Below are 19,299 nucleotides of genomic sequence, written 5' to 3' on the forward strand. Positions count from 1 at the left end.
AACCCTTCACATATCTACTTTGGCCCCAAAGTATTGATACTTAGCATGACCTCTCATTCACAGTAGGTATTCAGTGAGCGCTAGTAGGTAGATACTTTAGGCAGTACCTGGTTAATTAACAATATAAAGAAACCAAAGAATCTGTGAGCACCTTATATGAACACACGCACACACACACAACACACTCCAGAACATCAGACATTTCCAAAAATGGGACTCCAGGCTCCAACAAGTTACAGAGATACAAGTGAGGGAACACGGAGTAAATTCCTTTTTCTGATTGTGTTGATGCTATTGATGGATTACGGTTTTATTCTTTTGGGATTATGGATCTGAGACATTTTTGGTCTCCAATCTTTTGAGGAATTTATGTTCAATAGATGTTCTTGGGATGTTTATCAATGGTATATGGAAAGAAGCTTTGTACTCAGGTTAACTTGAGGAAACACCTGTCAACTGAGAAAAAAAAATGCACAACATGAGAATTGTGAGTTAAGTTTTATTTGGGACAAAATAAGGACTATAGCCTGGGAGACAGCCTCTCAGATAGCTCTAAGAAACTGCTCTGAAGAGGTGGGGTTGGGGGGTCAGTATATATGTGATTTTGGTGAAGGGGGATACATGCAATCAGGCACACATTTTGGCAGAGGCTTGCTGCTAGTCACAAGGAGCAGATGTCTCCGTTAATGATTTTAGTGTTTTTCTGGATATGAGAAGATGCAAGAATTTGGGCTCATAAAATCTCCTGAAAATATCTATCTGAAGGCCTGTTCTGCCAGTTTTTCTCAGAGCAGAGTGCCTCATTCCTGATCTCCACACTGAACTCCTTTTGGGGTGTGTTGAAAGTCAGCAACTGCAGTGGCTAGTGACTTAATTCTTGTAGAAGCAGATGGCAAGTGACAATTCTTAGCTGGCACACAGAGCTAAGTAAGGTTTAATGGCTGTCTTTTTCATAGTACTTTTCAGAGACTTTGACAAGCTATGTCACCATGATTCTCCAACAGGAGGAGGATGGTATGATCATTTCCTAAATACATTTGACTATAGTACTTTTTTTTAAATGGAGGCTCTCATGGTACAAATATTCCATAGAACACTTTATTACTTGATGAGTTAAATGCAATTATTTAGAAAATATAGAAAATTAAACCCAATTTTGCCTAAATGGTGAAGACAGATGTATCAACCTGTAAATGTGAGCATACAGGAAATCTTATAGATGCTTGATCTATTCCCTTTCTTATCTACCCTCCATTTTACCACCTCCCATCCCAACCTATCCACTAGGGATAATAAAAGCTATCATTTATTGAGCCTTCACTATGTGCCAGGCTCTGTTTTAAGTGCTTTGACCCTCACAATAATCCTATGAAGTCAGCACTATTATTATTCTAATTTTATAAATGAGTCAACCTAAGGCACAGAGAAATTGAAGAATTTCCCCATGGTCACCTATATAATAAGTGGTAAAGCCAGTATACAAATGTATACCAGGCAGAGCTACACTCCTAACTACCACACCAGTGTCTACCCCAGAGAGCAAGAAGGGGAGAGAGAGAAAGATAGAGAGAGCACATGACTAGTCTTCTCTCCTCTTTCACCCGCTGCTTATGACAGGTTAATTTGCCAATACTCCTCTAACACATCCATCTCTCCACCCACCCATCCATCTCTCCACCCACCCATCTCCCTTACCCAGGCTTCAGAGAAATGGGAATCCACTCTTCCCTCATACAGCATCTGGTGCTTCTGGTTAAGATCATCTCAGTCTAGCCATGTGGCCTTTTGTTTCCTTACTCTATAATGTGAAACTTCTTCCCAAATATCTCATTCAGCAGTTCCACCTTGATGAGAGAAATCACAAGTTTCAGGAGGAAGCAAATTATACAGCCTTAGCAATTACTCTAGGCAACACAGTGTGAAAGGAAATCAACATATATCACTTGTATTTGATTGAAATTTCTTTTGGAAGGATTGAAGGGGGAGGCGAGGGGAGCAACTTTCTCTCAGCAGAGATTCCTCTAAATTTCCTTCCTAGCTTCCAAAATAATAATTCCAGGTCACTGCTCTGGCCTTCCACTCTCAGCAGTCTGTCCCAATTTTTACTACTTCCTCCCAAAGAAAGAAAAAAATCCCTTTGACCTTCTCCCTCGACCTCTCTCATCAGACTCCATCTTGCTGTCATGCTTGGGCACTCCTAACTCCCACTCAAAACCTTTTCTTTCACCTCATTTCTTTTTTTCTCTCATTATGGATTCATATCTTTGCTCCTCTCTGCCTCTCACTGCCATGTGACAAATCCGTCTTAAAATAACGCTGGTGACTCACCCAGTGGATACTGTATTCCCTTTATATGTACCTTTTTTCCCCAAGGGGCATAAAGAGTTTCACAGATATTCAGTCTTATTTTTACCTCATCCTTGTAAAAAGAGAGTCTGTCAAACAGGGATAGAAATGTAGTTTGGGCTTTAAGTCTGAATTACTTGAGTATTAAGGCTGATAATCAGTTTTTTAGTCTTTCATACCTCCTCCTTCTCTGCATCTCTTCCTTGGTACTATTTATTTTCTTCAGAGTCTATTAGTAACCACACCAGAAATTAGACTAAAATCTTACCAATCAGTTGTGCTGTTTCTTAACGAGCCACCCAAGCTGGAAACCTCAGTGCAGTTTCAACTCCTCAAACTAACTTATTCTCCACATCCAGTTGATAACCAAGCCATTCTAATTCGGTCTCAGGCCCCTCACTGCTACAACCTAATTCAAGCCACCATATCCTCCAGCCTGGACCCATCTTTTCCAACCTGACTCAGTGTTCACTTCATTATTCCCCTCTGCCCTCAACTATTTTCTGCCTTCCTCCAAGTCAAATCTGATTATGCTACTCCCTGGGACCTGCTATTTAAAATCACACCCTTTGGCATGGCACTCTGGGTGATCTCAATCTAGTCTTGGCTTCCTTTCCTCTGTGATTTCTGAGCTCTATACCCCAGTCACCCCAGAAATGAGCAGTTTCCCTGAACAGGCCTTGATTTACCTGCCTCTGTGTTTTCTCATTCGCACAGTTCCCTCTGGCAGGAGTGTCCACCCCTACTGTTTCATCCTGGCATTTTTCTTCTCAGGTTTAAAGGTACAGTTTTTATATCACCTTTTCTGCAGAGCTTTTCCTAACTTTCACAGCACAGATTTAAATATTCTCTCTTCTGCATTCCTATCGCTCTTTATGATGACTGCTAAGGTACAGATACATATAATGTAGTGTATATTCCACAAAAATTTATTGGAAGCCTATGATGTGCCAGGCACTATACCAGGTACTAGGTACACAGAGATCAAATTCGCAGTCCCTACCCTGACTACTAAGTAAGATAGAAAGTAAAGAAAAATAAATTTGTATTTCAGGGTGATAAGAATGATAGTAGAGGTAAACCCAGGGGCTGAGTGGGCCCATGAGAGGGGTGTCACCTAGGCTGGGGACATCAGAAAGGTCTCTAAGAGGAGGTGAGCCCTGAGCTAAGTTGTTTGGAACATTCAAGTGGGAATGGCTTTGGTGACTGCACTTTCTCCCCATGAGATCATGGGCTTTATGATAGCAGACTAGATCCTGTGCTCCTTGTACTCTGTAGGTGCTCCACAAATATTCAGAAAATTGAATAAATCCCCAAACGATTGGTCTGTGGATGTCTAAAACCCAACTGATATCAAGTTTACTGCCTCTCAACCTTGCCTTCTCCTTCCTCTTGGTGGTTGGCTTCAATCTTGGCTCCACAGATCCAATCTTAGCTCAGCCAATAAAAAAGTGTAAATAATAAAGCAAGTCCCATAAATTCAATATTTTCCCATCCCAAACCTGGCTCCCCACATCCAAAGAAGCAGTGATTGGATTTGCTGGTCTGAGGCATTTGGCATGTACAGCAGGGCTACACAGCCAGAGTTAGGCAATTGTGCATCGTTAATGTGCTAAGCAGAAAAAAACCATGAGGAAAAGGAAAAATGTGTGACAACATGGCCAAGTTCAAAAGTTATCAGGCCCAGAGCCACTTCCCAACTGTCTTCCCAGCTCCTGTCTTCCTCTCTGCACTCCGTTTACCACCTGGCAGCCAGCGGCATTTCCCACTACCTTTAGGATGAAGTAAAACTCCTCCATCTGGCAGACAAAGCCATTGGTGATCTCCTCCATCTCTCTAACCTCACCTTTTGCTCACACTCTCTTTGTTGTCAAATCTTAGCTTTGTCCCTCAGTCATATTAAACTACTTTCATTTCCTTAATGCATCTGGATTTCTCTCACCTGCTGGTCTTTTTATGTGTTGCTTGTTCCTTTGCCTGGATTGCACTGAACTCCCCTGGATAACTCTGACTCATTCTTTAGGTCTCAGGTTAAAAGCTATTTTCAAGGGGAAGCCTGTCCTGACCCTCTCCACCTGCTAAGACCTGGACAGGTTTGCTCCTGTCTGCCCAAACTTCACACTCCTTGCTTCCCCTATCATCACAGGTTAGTGTATTGTTGAAATTGTCTGCTTAGTTGTGTAAGCTCCCTGAAGGTGAGGATTGTGTCTGGTTTCACCACTGCGTTCCAGTGCTCAGCAAAGCGTCTGAACTACGTTAGGCACTCAATAAGAATCTGTTGGTTGAGTGAGTAGATAAAAGAACCCTGGGGTGGAATGGAAGGTTGGGGTTAGCAGATGCAAACTATTATATATAGAATGGATAAACAACAAAGTTCTACTGTATAGCACAGGGAACTATATTCAATCTCCTGTGATGACCCATAATGGAAAAGAATATAAAAAAGAATATATATATACATATATAATATACATATATATAAAAAACTGAATCACTTTGCTGTACAGCAGTAATTAACACAACATTGTAAATCAACTATATTTCAATATAAAAATAAATAAATACCCTGGAGTGAGGAATAGAAGGCACATCTTATCAGAATGTAAGCTCTGTGAAAGCAGGGGCTTTGTTCCGCTTATGGTTACAGCCTCTAGCATATAATAGACCCTCGACAAATATTTACTGAATGAATGAGCTAATTAATTAATTAGGTTGGCTAAATGAAGATATTATGTAGGTCTTAGTAGACTTTTCATGGGTATATTACATATGGTTTGGTCTTCAGGAAACTGGCTCCTAAAGTGAGGAAAGCAGCATGACATAGTGGTCAAGAGCATGAACTTGGAACCAGGCTTCCATGGGTTCAAATCTGAACTCTATCCAACACAAGCCAATAGTTTATGTCTTAGGTATTTTGTCTTTAACTGAGGTCTATAATGTGATTAAATGTCTTAACATTTGCAAATCAATGAAATAGTGCTGGTTACATAGTAAAAACTATTTAAGTATTTGCTATAGACAACAGAACAATATTACAAAATGGAGAGTCAAGAAGTATGGTCCACAGTTGACAAAATAAGAAATAAATGATAAGTATATTACCTAAATCTATAAACATAGATAATTAAAATATCGACATAATTATATGCAGAGAATGGAAGAAGTGAACTAAATCCTCATGTATCATAAAGGCAGCCACAAACAATGCCCAAAATTGATAGCCCAGGAATTAATGGTGACCAAACATTGGTGATTTGAAGGTGACTATCAGAAGAACCATCAGCTAAAAGAGTTAAAGCAGTTGTCTGTGAGGAGGAAGGTTAGAAAACAGGAAGCATAGGGCAGGGAATTATCCATTTTCATTAGTACTCCTTTTGTACTACTTAAACTTTTGACCATGTTCGTGTATTACTTTGATAAAATAAAAATATTTTTTAAATAATTGCATAGGAAAAGTCAAATGGGAAGTACTTGTTATAGTCTTCAAATACTTCTAATTTATTTTTAAAAATCTGAGACTGGTGAGATAATGTGGCCCTGCTCAGAGATTGCCTACATCATGCCCACTCTAAGAAGACTTGTACATTATCACTGTCCTTCCTGAGGCTGAGATATCACAGAAACTTGCTATCTGAGATCAGGCTCAGTTTCTCAATAACCGTGTGCTCTTAGCCAAGACAATCAAGCTCTCTGTGGCTCAGTTTTCTCACCAATTAAATTGCAGTAACAGTTTTATACTCACTGTATTGTTACATCAAATATCTAGGAAAGAATAGAATACTCTACAAATATTACAATCACAGTGGAAGAATTTGCTAGAGAAGAGAGAAATATGTGACAACATCTTTCTTCAAACCAACTTAGGATGCATCCTCCATTTCTTATTAATAACAGTCATTCATAATTATATATAAATTCAGAAAAAAATTTAGAGAACATTCTCAGGATAATTATTCCCTTCTCTCTTGAGCATGCCCATATTATTACCTGTTTCAAACGCTCGACTACAATTGGTTTTCTTACATCATAGTGTCATCCGCTGGACTGGGATTTCCTGGAGAGCAGAAGTGGTGTTTTACTTATCTTGATGTATACTAAGCTTAACACAGTGTCTGTCTTATAGCAAGTACCCAAAAATTTTTGCTGAATTGAACTTTCTGTTAATAAAGTTTATTTTGTGTTATATATAATTTTAGAAATATGAAAGAGTAGAATGAAGGAAATAATGTAATATATGTTATTCCTCCCATTCATCCAACAAATATCAATTGACTCCCCACACACAGTTCTATGCTAGGCACTGGGGACCTGGTGTAATAATACACACAAGCAGCTTCCAGTCTAATTGCAGGATTGGGGTGGGGGAAGCACAGACAGGCAAATAAGCAATTTCAATATAAATTGGTAAGTTTTAGGTTAAAGTTAAGTATAAGACACCACAAGAGCACAAAAGGGGGGTCGCCAGCCACTAAAAAAAATAATATTTTGAGATGTCTTCTTCTTAGATTATTTCTTTGAATTGAATTGAAATCCATTAAACCACAACATTACAGTTAGTAGACACAGGTCCTACCTAAATGATTCAAAACATCCAGTCAATTAGTTAAAAGTTATGTGCACTCGCAATAGTGAGAGGCCTGCGCACCGCGATGAAGAGTGGCCCCCGCTTGCCACTAGAGAAAGCCCTTGCGCAGAAACGAAGACCCAACACAGCCATAAATAAATAAATAAAATTAAAAAAAAAAAAAAACAACAATATACTCCTTTAAAAAAAAAAAAGTTTTGTGCACTATTTGGTTGAAACCACTTAGCATCACATAGCCACCTTAGATAATGTGCCAAGTTAGTAAAATTTGTTTACCCATATCCTTCCACATGTCATATTATTATTATCTCATGAAAACCTCTAGGGTTTGGGAGACATTTGGGAAATGCAAGTACATGTTCATTCAGGAAACTTTCCTTTCATCTTCTGTGACTTGACTTTGCTATGTTTCACCCCTCATAAAACAGGTGTTTTCTTCTCAGTGTTTTCTTAAAAACCAGCTTTGAAAATTATTGTGGGCAAATAGCAATGAGGAAGGGTAGATGACCCCACCTTTCACTATGAGGCAGTGTTTTAATGGTTTCCTCTGTGGTTCACTAGTTGGATGATTAGAAGTAAGCTGATTCCAACAAACTGCCCTCAGGTAACACTAAAAATACTTGACATTGTTGAGTGTCCCCTTAGGACTAGAAAACAGTTAGTCCTTTCTCTTCCCTTGAAGTTATCAAGGTCTGATCAGCTCTTAACTATTTAAAGTCAGATAGAAGTGAACGTGTACATCATCAGCTACTTGGATAGTAGAGTCTTAAACATGAATCAAATTAGCAATTTAATAAGAACAGGAGGGCATGAGTCTGGGGTGTCTAGTGGCCAGATGAAGTAACTTTAATTAAAACTTTACTGCAAATTGTGATCACATTCAAAAAATGTTCCAGGTGACAGTTTGGGATGTTAAAACCTTACTGGCAAAAAAAAAAAAAAAAAAAAAAAAAAGCATGACTTGTATGATAACTAGAGTAGTGACAATTATGGAAATCACAGAAAGACAGTGAGATCATTGCCCAATTTGAGAAGAACTGATTTTTGTTAGAATAAAGTATCTTTTCATCAAAAGTCTAATCCTTGCTACTTTGGCAAATGAAAGAACTGGCAAGATATATTTTTTTCTTTCTTTTACAGGAGATCAAATGAAGCACAGAGGTATGAGAATTTGCTCCAGATCAAACTTGAATGAAGCCACTTTTTGAGTAGCAAACCCTCAGTATGGGGACCCAATAATTGTTGGATGATTTTCTTGCTTATTCTACAAAAAAAGAACTCCATTATGAAGACAGGTTGAAATAGATATTAAATTGTCATTGTCACAGGTGTCAACTATGACTCATGTGTAGAGAACCATTTTACTCTAGAACCTAAGAATGATGAATATAGCTTTCATCTCTGATAAACACTGACCAAAATCTCTCCCATCATGGATACCATCAATGAAGTACAGTTAGGACAGAAATAGAACACAAATGATGTATTATCTTTCCCAATATGTAATGAATAAACTTTGGGACTATTCTTAATAATAAATATTTAATAATAAGACCATCTAAATTAATATGAAAGACATAAAAAATAAAAATATAAAAAATAATTTGACTCATGCAGCACTTTTATAAAAGGTGAATATAATGTAATTAGTCCATGAGCTTTAAAGGGAAATGAGCTGGCTGGCTAGTGAGGGGACAAGATGCCAGAGGGTCACTACCCAGTCAGGGTCACAGCTGTATTGTTGGATTGTTGGGCTCCTGTAGGCTTGGTCTGGCTCACATTTCTCCTGGTGGACTTGTCTATTGTTCGGACTGCTTTTTTCACCCATTCAACTTGTGGATCAGCACAGACTTTAAGGCCACGTCTGGTAATAAATCTGCAATGCAAAGAAAAGATAGACAAAGTTAGTCACATCCTCAAAGCCTTGGGACCAGAAGTTAAGATCAGATCATATATAAGAGATCTTGTGCAGAAATGACTGGACAAAACAGTCTTTCAGATTCAGGAGAATATAAATGAAAATCTTTCCTCTGCAGTCTATTTTCCCATAAAGGAGAAATAGCTCCAGGTAAAACCCAGATCCCTGGTTCAGCATAAACTGCAGGCTCCTTTTCTCATCATTGCTACCAGGTGATGTAATTAAACTGGACATTTGAGGTCATCTAGTCCAATTATTACATATCATCTTCTTTTTCAAATTTAAACACACTCATCTTATTTTCTGGGTAAAAGGTGATTTCTTTATCATATTTTGGGAGGTAAAGTTGCAATTGTGTGTTGGGAAGAGTTGCTATTCTGAAGATGAGATCCTGGAAAGAGAACGGTACCATGTAGGCTAGTTGTTGACACTATTCCTTGAGATATGGCAACTGATAAAATATGGCACTCCACTCCAGCACACCATAAGGGCAGAGAAAGGCAGGGAAGGGGAAGGATGGGAATGGAGGCATCCCACACCAGTGTGTCTCTACGGTCAAATCCTGATCTGAACCAGCCAGCTCTAAACCTAACCCTCAGGACTGAGCATATTATTCATCTAGTTCCCAGTTAGATTCTTCTGCTAAGATAAAGCAGAAAGGAGGGTGATATTCTTCACTTGGTTGCCAATTTTTTGTCATAAACATTGTTTGGGGCTACATAAAGACATGGTTCATATGGAAAAACAGAAAGGCTATTGGCTACGTTGAGGTTTTCCTCCCTGTTGACATTTTTCCTGAGGAGGGCAGCATTTCTATATACTGTGTTCCATCAAGATCATATTTGGGAGACAGAAACTCACATCACTGCTTTCATGAAGCCCTCCGTGATGGTGTAGGTCTTGAGTTTTTTAATTGGCAGTCGCTGGGTAGTCAGACTCACACAGATGGTCTTGTCTGGAACTTCAGTCCCCACACCTGGTAAAGAAAACCAAGCAAACAAAAGTAAAATATAATTGTTAATACTATCAATGTTAGAGTGTTGTAAATAAAATAAAGAGTGATCTGATAAAGAGTAATTTGGGGAAGGCAACACTAAATGTGGGAGAGGTAGCTCATTTTTGACTGAATAAATAAAGGTGTCCTCATTTTAAATGGTAAAATGTGAAATATGTAAGGGAAGTAGTTCATTAAATACTCATCCTCAATAGAAATGTCCCAGGAGGATTAAACTTTCTAAGTTTAGAGAACATCTTACATTGGAGAAGGGAAAATAACTTGGGAGAGTTAATAATAGTAAGGGTTTTCTAAAGTCTAACAAGGGTTTCTAAGTGCTGATTTACTCCTAAGCCGGAGACTGGCATTTGCTACTCAGGGAAGCAAGTATTCTCAGAGAATATTTCTCAGAGAAATATTAAGCAAAAAAGCATCATAAATAATATCCAATGATGATGAAGTTTGAGCTATAGTGTTGCTGGGGTCAGAAGGCTTTTTATAAACATGAAACTGACCAGGTGTTCACTACCATTGCTCTTCAGCTCTCCTTCTCTCCATCACACAATATCCAGCTTGCACATTCTTAACCCTCTACATTTGCCAACTTACTTTTAATGCTGAAGTGTCTCTGAATGCAGTGAAAGAGGGAAATACCCAAGTGTCTACAGTCTTCCTCAGTCTTATTTCCCCTACCTGTACATGGGTTTCCACCAAATGGCAACCTGTATTCTCAGACAAATGTCAGCCAGCCATGGTTAAGACAACCTTTGGCCTAAAGTTTTGGTTTCATCAATATATTTTTTTAATTTGGGGCACAATTTCAGGGAGTTGCAGACATTGCCATCTCTATTTATGGACACCTTTGGGATCCATGATCAGGTTCAGATATTCTAGTCTAAGTAATAAGTCTACGGATTAGGAGGTTGAAAGGAGAGTTAACTGAAACATTAATTATACCCAAAGGATATTCCCTCTTGTTGCCAGAGACACAAGGAGAAATACACTCCAACCAGCTGGGAAAAAATGATCTTTTAAGAAATATGTGTAGAATGCTCAGGTAAGTCTCAGTGTAGTTAAGTCTCATCTGGGTATGTCTTGTAGGTTTATTTGATTGTATATAAGACATTGATATTTGTTAGCACTTATGGTCTTTTATAAACTCAAGAAATTGATCATCAGCAGGAACAACATTCATAGCAGTAATAACAGACTCTCCTACACACTTAATGTAAAATTGATTTCCTGGGTGTAAAGGTATGAGCTACCAGTCATTTTTGTTTTCATAGAAAACATTGTTTTGCTTCAGAACATAAACCATCTAGCTCATTCCCACTTTGTGAACTCTCAAAATTTTTGAGAATTTTATCAAGATCAATATTAAATAGGCAAAAGGTTCAAAGGTATATACAATTGTCATCAGCATTCCACAATTAACATTAATCAAGAAATTAGGACTTGTGTGGAAACCTGATAAGTGATCATAAGATTTACTTCATTTTAATCCCGGGTAAGCGTATCGGTTATAACATTCTTCTTAGAGATAAGTAAGCATAAGCACAGAGAGGTGAAGAAATTTACCCCAAATCACCCAGTTGTGAAAAATAGGAGCCCAGATTGTAACCAAGTTTTATCTTCGAAATCTACAAAGTCTCCTAGAGTCAAATTATTCCCATTTTGCACATAGGGAGCCTGAGGCTTAGCTCGGAGAAAGTTTACTCCAGTCAAAGCCTGAGTCAAAACCAAAACGTGTGGCCACTGCCTGCATATGTAGATGCTGCTTATCTCATAAATAAGATTTTGACTTACCTTCCACAGTGTATGCAGCGAGACAGCAGATCCCGAGGAAGGCCAGAATGAGAAGTCTCATGGTTGAAGTCCTGCTGAGCTGTGCAGCGAGAGGCTGAGGAACTGATCCTTTCAGTCTCTTTTATTCCTCCAGTGATCAGCGCACTTCCTGTGGCGAGAGGGGGCTTTCGAGTTGGGTGTGGAATCACGGAAAGTCTTTGCAATACTGATGCTTTCTTTGGTTGAAAAAAAAAGTTCCTTTGTCCCCACTCATACTAACCCAACACCTTGTGGCCTTTTCTCCTCCTCCTGTGGTTAATGTGTCCGTGAAACCAAATATGTGCACAAAAGAAACTTAGTTGTCTCATCTCCTGCCACCAGTCTAAATTCAAACCTTCCACTGCACACACGCCCCAAGGCCATGCCAGTGTCATGGCTCAGCACAGAGACAGTGTAAAGGAAACAAGGTGGGTGGTCACTGTGGTCCATCTCCCCCTCCTGCCTCATGTAACATCAGCTGTGACATGAGGCTTCCACCACTGTGGATCCTAAGCCCAGTGACGCCTTAGGGAGGTGAAGGGATGCTGTTGCTTCCCTGAGCTCCTCACTCCTCTGCCTTAATCTTCTTATTTCTCTCCTCTGCCCTCATTCAAGTGATCCCCTTTCTTTACACCAGCCTCCCCACATACCCAAGAAACATTTCGATAATGATGATTGGAGCCTGTCTATCTGCACGGGTTTGCCTTATTTTAACTTAATACATACATTTTTAAAAGATTTTGAAAAGTTGTCCTGACAGAAAATTTTGGAAAAAAGAAAAAGGAAATTATCTATAATCTTACCATTCTGACTGTTTTCATTTTTAATGTTTTTCAATGAGTCTCTATTGGTATACATGTTTTGCAGAGTCGTGACAATTATAAATACTATTTTTACATCTATGTAAATATGCTGCCATGTTTCTTCATAATCTTCATGTTTCTACTCTGAATAAGCACAGACACATTAAACCATTCCCTTTTAACTTATTGTTATGTAAACCACATCTATAAGGTAAATTTTCATTAAATACATTGAATCTTTTGCTTTTAATCACCAAGAGTAGGATTACGAGGCAAAATCATATGATCATCTTTATAACTCTTGCGACATGTTGACATATATACTTCCCAAAATGTAATTTCCATTTGCAATGCTTCCAGTAGTGTTTCACTGTAATGGTTACAAGACAACCTCTCTGTCACTCAATTTGCTCTTTTGGGTTTTGTCTTGTTTTATTTAATATAGGTATGTATAAAATGCATTTATTAATTATGTGTGTAGCTAAAAGGTTTTGTCATTACTATTCAGGGATATGAAAATAACATTCTGATTAAATATACGTATAGCTGAAAGTGACATTGCTATTAAGGATATGAAAAAAAATTCCTATATTTATATGAAAATTATAGGTTAAGCTCTAAGATACTTTTCATTAATGGCATTTAATTTTCCACCCAGATTTTACTCAGAAATTCAAATAGCTTTTTAGTTATCTCCACCTAGCTACACCATCAGTTCTTAAACTCTGAACACACCATTCCACTCAAAATTCTTCTCTTCCTATTACTCCTTGACATGGAATAATGTGTTACCATCTATTCAGTTTCCAAAGATTACTTGCATCATCTTAGACTCATTGCTAGTCACCCATATGTTGTTCTCAACCAAGCTGGACTAAGTATACCTTCAAAGTAGCTCTTCTATATGTCTTCTCCTCTCTCTTCACACTGCTCAAGGCAGGACCTCATCACTCCTTGTTAGGACTACTGTAGTAGACCAACTGATTCCCCAGGCCTGGGTCTCCTCCCTTTCCAATGTATCCTCCACAGCCTTGCCAGAATAATCATTCTAAAGCCTTAATCTAATCAACTTGTTTTCCTGCTGAGAACCTCTTTGCTACTTCCCATTGCCTACAGGATTCATTTCAAACCTCACATTGTCATAAATAAAGGTGTTCAAGATATAACACGCTTTTTTTTCAAGACTCATCTTTCACCACTCATGCACATGCTCCAAAACCTCTAGCCTTAACAAACATCTGCGTGATCATCCAAATGGGCCATTCTCTTTTCTACTCCCAACATATTGCTTCCTTTATCTGGAATGCCCCTCTCAGCTCCCTACATAATTATTTGTAAACTCCTCCTCTTTCTACAAGTTTTTCTGAATTCTCCAGATACAATTAACTTGTGCCATCTTCTATGCTCTCTTGGAACTCTCTAGCCACCACTGTTCTATCACTAATCTCATTTTATTCTCCTACTCAATTACATTTCTGCATCTTCCACTAGATGGCAGGCTCCTTGAGAGCAGGGAATTTGCCTCAGTGCTGTCTGGGTCCCTGGCACTAGCAAAATGTTTGCTACATAGTGGTCACTCATCAAAGGGCTTTTGAATAAATGAATTCTTTTCAAAAGACCAACATTATAATGATTGTACAATAAGTAAAGGATGAACATCTAAAAACATAAAGCCAGAAAATTGTGCCTGTGTCTTCCTCTCATGTTTATAGTCAAATTGGCAAATTGACCAATGGCTGAATTTTTACTTAGCATTTTGAAAGAGAATGTCTTAAACTCTGAGAATGAATTATTCATTTCAGTTTTTCCAAGCATGCACTAAAGTCTCTGATGGAGAAGAATTAAACAACCAACAAAAATACAGAAACCTAGTACAAAATGGGCATAATCTGCTAATGTGTGGACGTTGATTGACAACCAGTTGAAAGATATAACAAATATTTCTCATCCTTGACCCCTCTCTTTCTCTTACATGCCACACCCAATCTGTCAGAAAATACTGTTGTCTCTCTGTCTTCAAAATAGAATCTAAACCCTTCCCACCACCCCAAGAGACCCAACTCCAAGCCACAATCACTTCTTACCTGGATTCGTCCAACAGCCTCCTAACTGATTTTCCTAATTCCACCCTTACTTTCTTTTGGTCAATTTACCAACCTGACAAAGATGATCACATCAAAATGTAAGTAATATGTTACTTCTCTGCTCAAAAATCCTTTGGTGTAGCACATTTTCATGAGTGAAAACCAGAGACTTTTTTTCCCCATGTATTGTTTAATGTATTTACATGCTCTGCTGTACATTAACCACTTAACTCTAGTGTAAAGGTTAAAGGGCAAAAGTACTAATAATAAATATAGCGGAGAGACCTCCAAGATAGCGGAGGAGTAAGACGTGGAAATCACCTTCCTCCCCACAAATACATCAGAAATACATCTACATGTAGAACAACTCCTACTGAACGCTGGCAGAAGACCTCAGACTTCCCAAAAGTCAAGAAACTACCCACGTACCTGGGTAGGGCAAAAGAAAAAGAAAAAACAGAGACAAAAGAATAGGGACAGGACCTGCACCTCTTGGAGGGAGCTGTGAAGGAGGAAAGGTTTCCACATACTAGGAAGCCCCTTCACTGGCAGAGATGGGTGGCAGGGAGAAAGCTTCGGAGCCACGGAGGAGAGCACAGCAATAAGGGTGCAGAGGGCAAAGAGGAGAGATTCTCACACTCAGATGATCGGTGCCGACCAGCACTCACCAGCCTGAGAGGCTTGTCTGCTCACCCGCTGGAGCAGGTGGGGGCTGGGAGCTGAGGTTTGGGCTTTGGAGGTGAGATCCCAGGGAGAGGACTGGGGTTGGCTGCCTGAACACAGCCTGAAGGGGGCTAGTGCACCACAGCTAGCTGGGAGGGAGTTCAGGAAAAAGTCTGGAACTGCCTAAGAGGAAAGAGACCATTGTTTCAGGGTGCACAAGGAGAGTAGATTCAGAGCACCACCTAAATGAGCTCCATAGATGGGCACAAGCCATGGCTATCAGCGCGGACCCCAGAGACAGGCATGAGATGCTAAGGCTGCTGCTGCAGCCACTAAGAACCCTGTGTGCAAGCACAGGTCACTATCCACACCTCCGCTCCTGGGAGCCTGTGCAGCCCGCCACTGCCAGGGTCCCGTGATCCAGGGACAGCTTCCCCAGGAGAACACATGGTGCACCTCAGGCTGTTGCAATGTCACGCCAACCTCTGCTGCTGCAGGCTTGCCCAGCATTCCATACCCCACCTTCCCCCCCACCTGAATGAGCAAGAGCCCCCTAATAAGCTGCTACTTTAACCCCGTCCTGTCTGAGCGGGGAACAGATGCTCTCAGGTGACCTACACACAGAGGTGGGTCCAAATCCAAAGCTGAACCCCAGGAGCTGTGTGAACAAAAAAAAGAAAGGGAAGTTTCTCCCAGCAGCCTCAGGGGCAACGGATTAAATCTCCACAATCAACTTGATGTACCCAACATCTCTGGAATACCTGAATAGACAGCAAATCATGCCAAAATTGAGGTGGCAGATTTTGGGAACAACTGTAGACTTGGGGTTTTCTTTCTGCATCTAATTTGTTTCTGGTTTTATGTTTATCTTAGTTTAGTATTTAGAGTTTATTATCATTGGTAGATTTGTTTATTGATTTGGTTGCTATATTCCTTTTTTTTTTTAATATAGATATATTTTTTTCTATTACTCTTTTTGTGAGTGTGTATGTGTATGTATCTTTGTGTGATTTTGTCTGTATAGCTTTACTTTTACCATTTGTCCTAGGGTTCTGTGTGTCCATTTTTTCTTTTCTGCTTTTGGGTCATTTTTTTTTTTATAGTTTTTAGCTCTTGTTATCAATGGCAGATTTGTTTTTTAGTTTGGTTGCACTCTTCATTCTTTCTTTCTTTTTTTTAACTAGTTTTTAATTTTTTTAAATTTTTTACTTTAATAACTTTATTTTATCTTATTTCTTTCTTTCTTTTTTTCTCCCTTTTCTTCTGATCCATGTGACTGACAGAGTCTTGGTGCTCTGGCGGGATGTCAGGTCTGTGCCTCTGAGGTGGGAGAGCTGAGTTCAGGACATTGGTCCACCAGAGACTTCCTGGCTCCACATAATATCACATGGCAAAAGGTCTCCCACAGATCTCCATCTCAACGCTAAGACCCAGCTCCACTCAATGACCAGCAAGCTACAGTGCTGGACAACCTATGGACAAACAATTAGCAAGACAGGAACACAACCACAGCCATTAGCACAGAGGCTGCCTAAAATCATAATAAGTTCACAGACACCCCAAAACACACGACTGGACGTGGTCCTGCACACCAGAAAGACAAGATCCATCCTCATCCACCAGAAGACAGGCACCAGTCCCCTCCACCAGGAAGCCTATACAACCCACTGAACCAACCTTGCCCAGTAGGGGCAGACACCAAAAACAATGGGAACTACGAAACTGCAGCCTGAGAAAAGGAGACCCCAAACACAGTGAGTTAAGCAAAATGAGAAGACAGAGAAACACACAGCAGATGAAGGAGCAAGGTAAAAACTCACCAGACCAAATAAATGAAGATGAAATAGGCAGTCTACCTGAAAAAGAATTCAGAGTAATGATAGTAAAGATGATCAAAAATCTTGGAAATAGAATGGAGAAAATACAAGAAATGTTAAACAAGGACCTACAAGAACTAAAGAGCAAACAATGAGGAACAACACAATAAATGAAATTAAAAATTCTCTAGAAGGTATCAATAGCAGAATAACTGAGGCAGAAAATGGGTAAGTGACCTGGAAGATAAAATAGTGGAAATAACTACCACAGAGCAGAATAAAGAAAAAAGAATGAAAAGAATGGGACACTCTCAGAGAACTCTGGGACAACATTAAATGAACCAAAACTCGAACTATACAGGACCCAGAAGAAGAAGAGAAAAAGAAAGAGACTGAGAAAATATTTGAAGAGATTATAGTTGAAAACTTCCCTAATATGGGAAAGGAAATAATCAAGTCCAGGAAGTGCAGAGAATCCCATACAGGAGAAATCCAAGGAGAAACACACCAAGACACATATTAATCAAACTATCAAAAATTAAATACAAAGAAAAAATATTAAAAGCAACAAGGGAAAAACAACAAATAACATACAAGGGAATCCCCATATGGTTAACATCTGATCTCTCAGCAGAAACTCTGCAAGCCAGATCTTTCAGAAGTGGCAGGACATATTTAACGTTATGAAAGGGAAAAACCTACAACCAAGATTACTCTACCCAGCAAGGATCTCATGCAGATTTGATAGAGAAATTAAAAACTTTACAGACAAGCAAAAGTTAAGAGAATTCAGCACCACCAAACCAGCTTTACAACAAATGCTAAAGGAACTTCTCTAGGCAGGAAACACAAGAGAAGGAAAAGACCTACAATAACAAACCCAAAACAATTAAGAAAATGGTAATAGGAAAATACATATCAATAACTACCTAAAATGTAAATGGATTAAATTCTCCAGCCAAAAGAAGTAGACTGGCTGAATGGATACAAAAACAAGACCCATATATATGCTGTCTACAAGAAACCCACTTCAGACCTAGGAACACATACAGACTGAAAGTGAGGGCATGGAAAAAATTCCATGCAAATAGATATCAAAAGAAAGTTGGAGTAGCTATTCTCATATCAGACAAAATAGAATTTAAAATAAAGACTATTACAAGAGACAAAGAAGGACACTACGTAATGATCAAGGGATCAATCCAAGAAGAAGATATAACAATTGTAAATATTTATGCACCCAACATAGGAGCATCTCGATACATAAGGCAAATGCTAACAGCCATAAAAGGGGAAATCAACAGTAACACAATCGTAGTAGGGGACTTTAACACCCCACTTTCACCAATGGACAGGTCATTCAAAATGAAAATAAATAAGGAAACACAAGCTTTAGATGATATATTAAATAAGATGGACTTAATTGATATTTATAGGACATTCCATCCAAAAACAACAGAATACACTTTCTTCTGAAGTGCTCATGGAACATTCTCCAGGATAGATCATATCTTGGGTTGCAAATCAAGCCTTGGTAAATTTAAGAAAATTGAAATCGTATCAAGTATCTTTTCCAACCACAACGCTATGAGACTAGATATCAATTACAGGAAAAAATCTTTAAAAAATACAAAAACATGGTGGCTAAACAATACATTACTTAATAACCAAGAGATCATTGAAGAAATCAAAGAGGAAATCAAAAAATACCTAGAAACAAATCACAATGAAAACTCGATGAACCAAAGCCTCTAGGATGGAGCAATAACAGTTCTAAGAGGGAAGTTGATAGCAGTACAATCCTACCTCAAGAAACAAGAAACATCTAAGTAAAACAACCTAAAGTTACACCTAAAGCAATTAGAGAAAGAAGAACAAAAAACCCCAAGTTAGCAGAAGGAAAGAAATCATAAAGATCAGATCAGAAATAAATGAAAAGGAAATGAAGGAATCAATACCAAAGATCAATAAAACTAAAAGCTGGTTCTTTGAGAGGATAAACAACATTGATAAACCATTCACCAGACTCATCAAGAAAAAAAGGGAGAAGACTCAAATCAATAGAATTAGAAATGAAAAAGGAGAAGTAAAAACTGACACCACAGAAATAAAAAGGATCATGAGAGATTACTACAAGAAACTATATGCTATAGAGGGAACCTACCTCAACATAATAAAGGCCATATATGACAAACCCACAGCAAACATCATTCTCAATGGTGAAAAACTGAAACCATTTCCTCTAAGATCAGGAATGAGACAAGG

General features: G+C 38.8%; 1 protein-coding gene across 1 annotated transcript; it reads right to left on the bottom strand.

Moving 5' to 3' along the window:
• Positions 1–8,644: 8,644 nt before the first annotated feature.
• On the bottom strand, positions 8,645–11,713 carry LOC133087993 (lymphotactin-like). Its single transcript, XM_061185747.1, has 3 exons — positions 11,650–11,713; positions 9,711–9,825; positions 8,645–8,807 (listed from the first exon to the last, which is right to left on the bottom strand). The coding sequence occupies exons 1-3, from the start codon at positions 11,708–11,710 to the stop codon at positions 8,645–8,647; spliced, it is 339 nt and encodes a 112-aa protein (XP_061041730.1). The 5' UTR covers positions 11,711–11,713.
• Between the last annotated feature and the right edge of the window lie 7,586 nt (positions 11,714–19,299).

The sequence above is a fragment of the Eubalaena glacialis genome, chromosome 3 (genome assembly GCF_028564815.1).
Source record: "Eubalaena glacialis isolate mEubGla1 chromosome 3, mEubGla1.1.hap2.+ XY, whole genome shotgun sequence".
NCBI classification, from domain to species: domain Eukaryota; kingdom Metazoa; phylum Chordata; class Mammalia; order Artiodactyla; family Balaenidae; genus Eubalaena; species Eubalaena glacialis.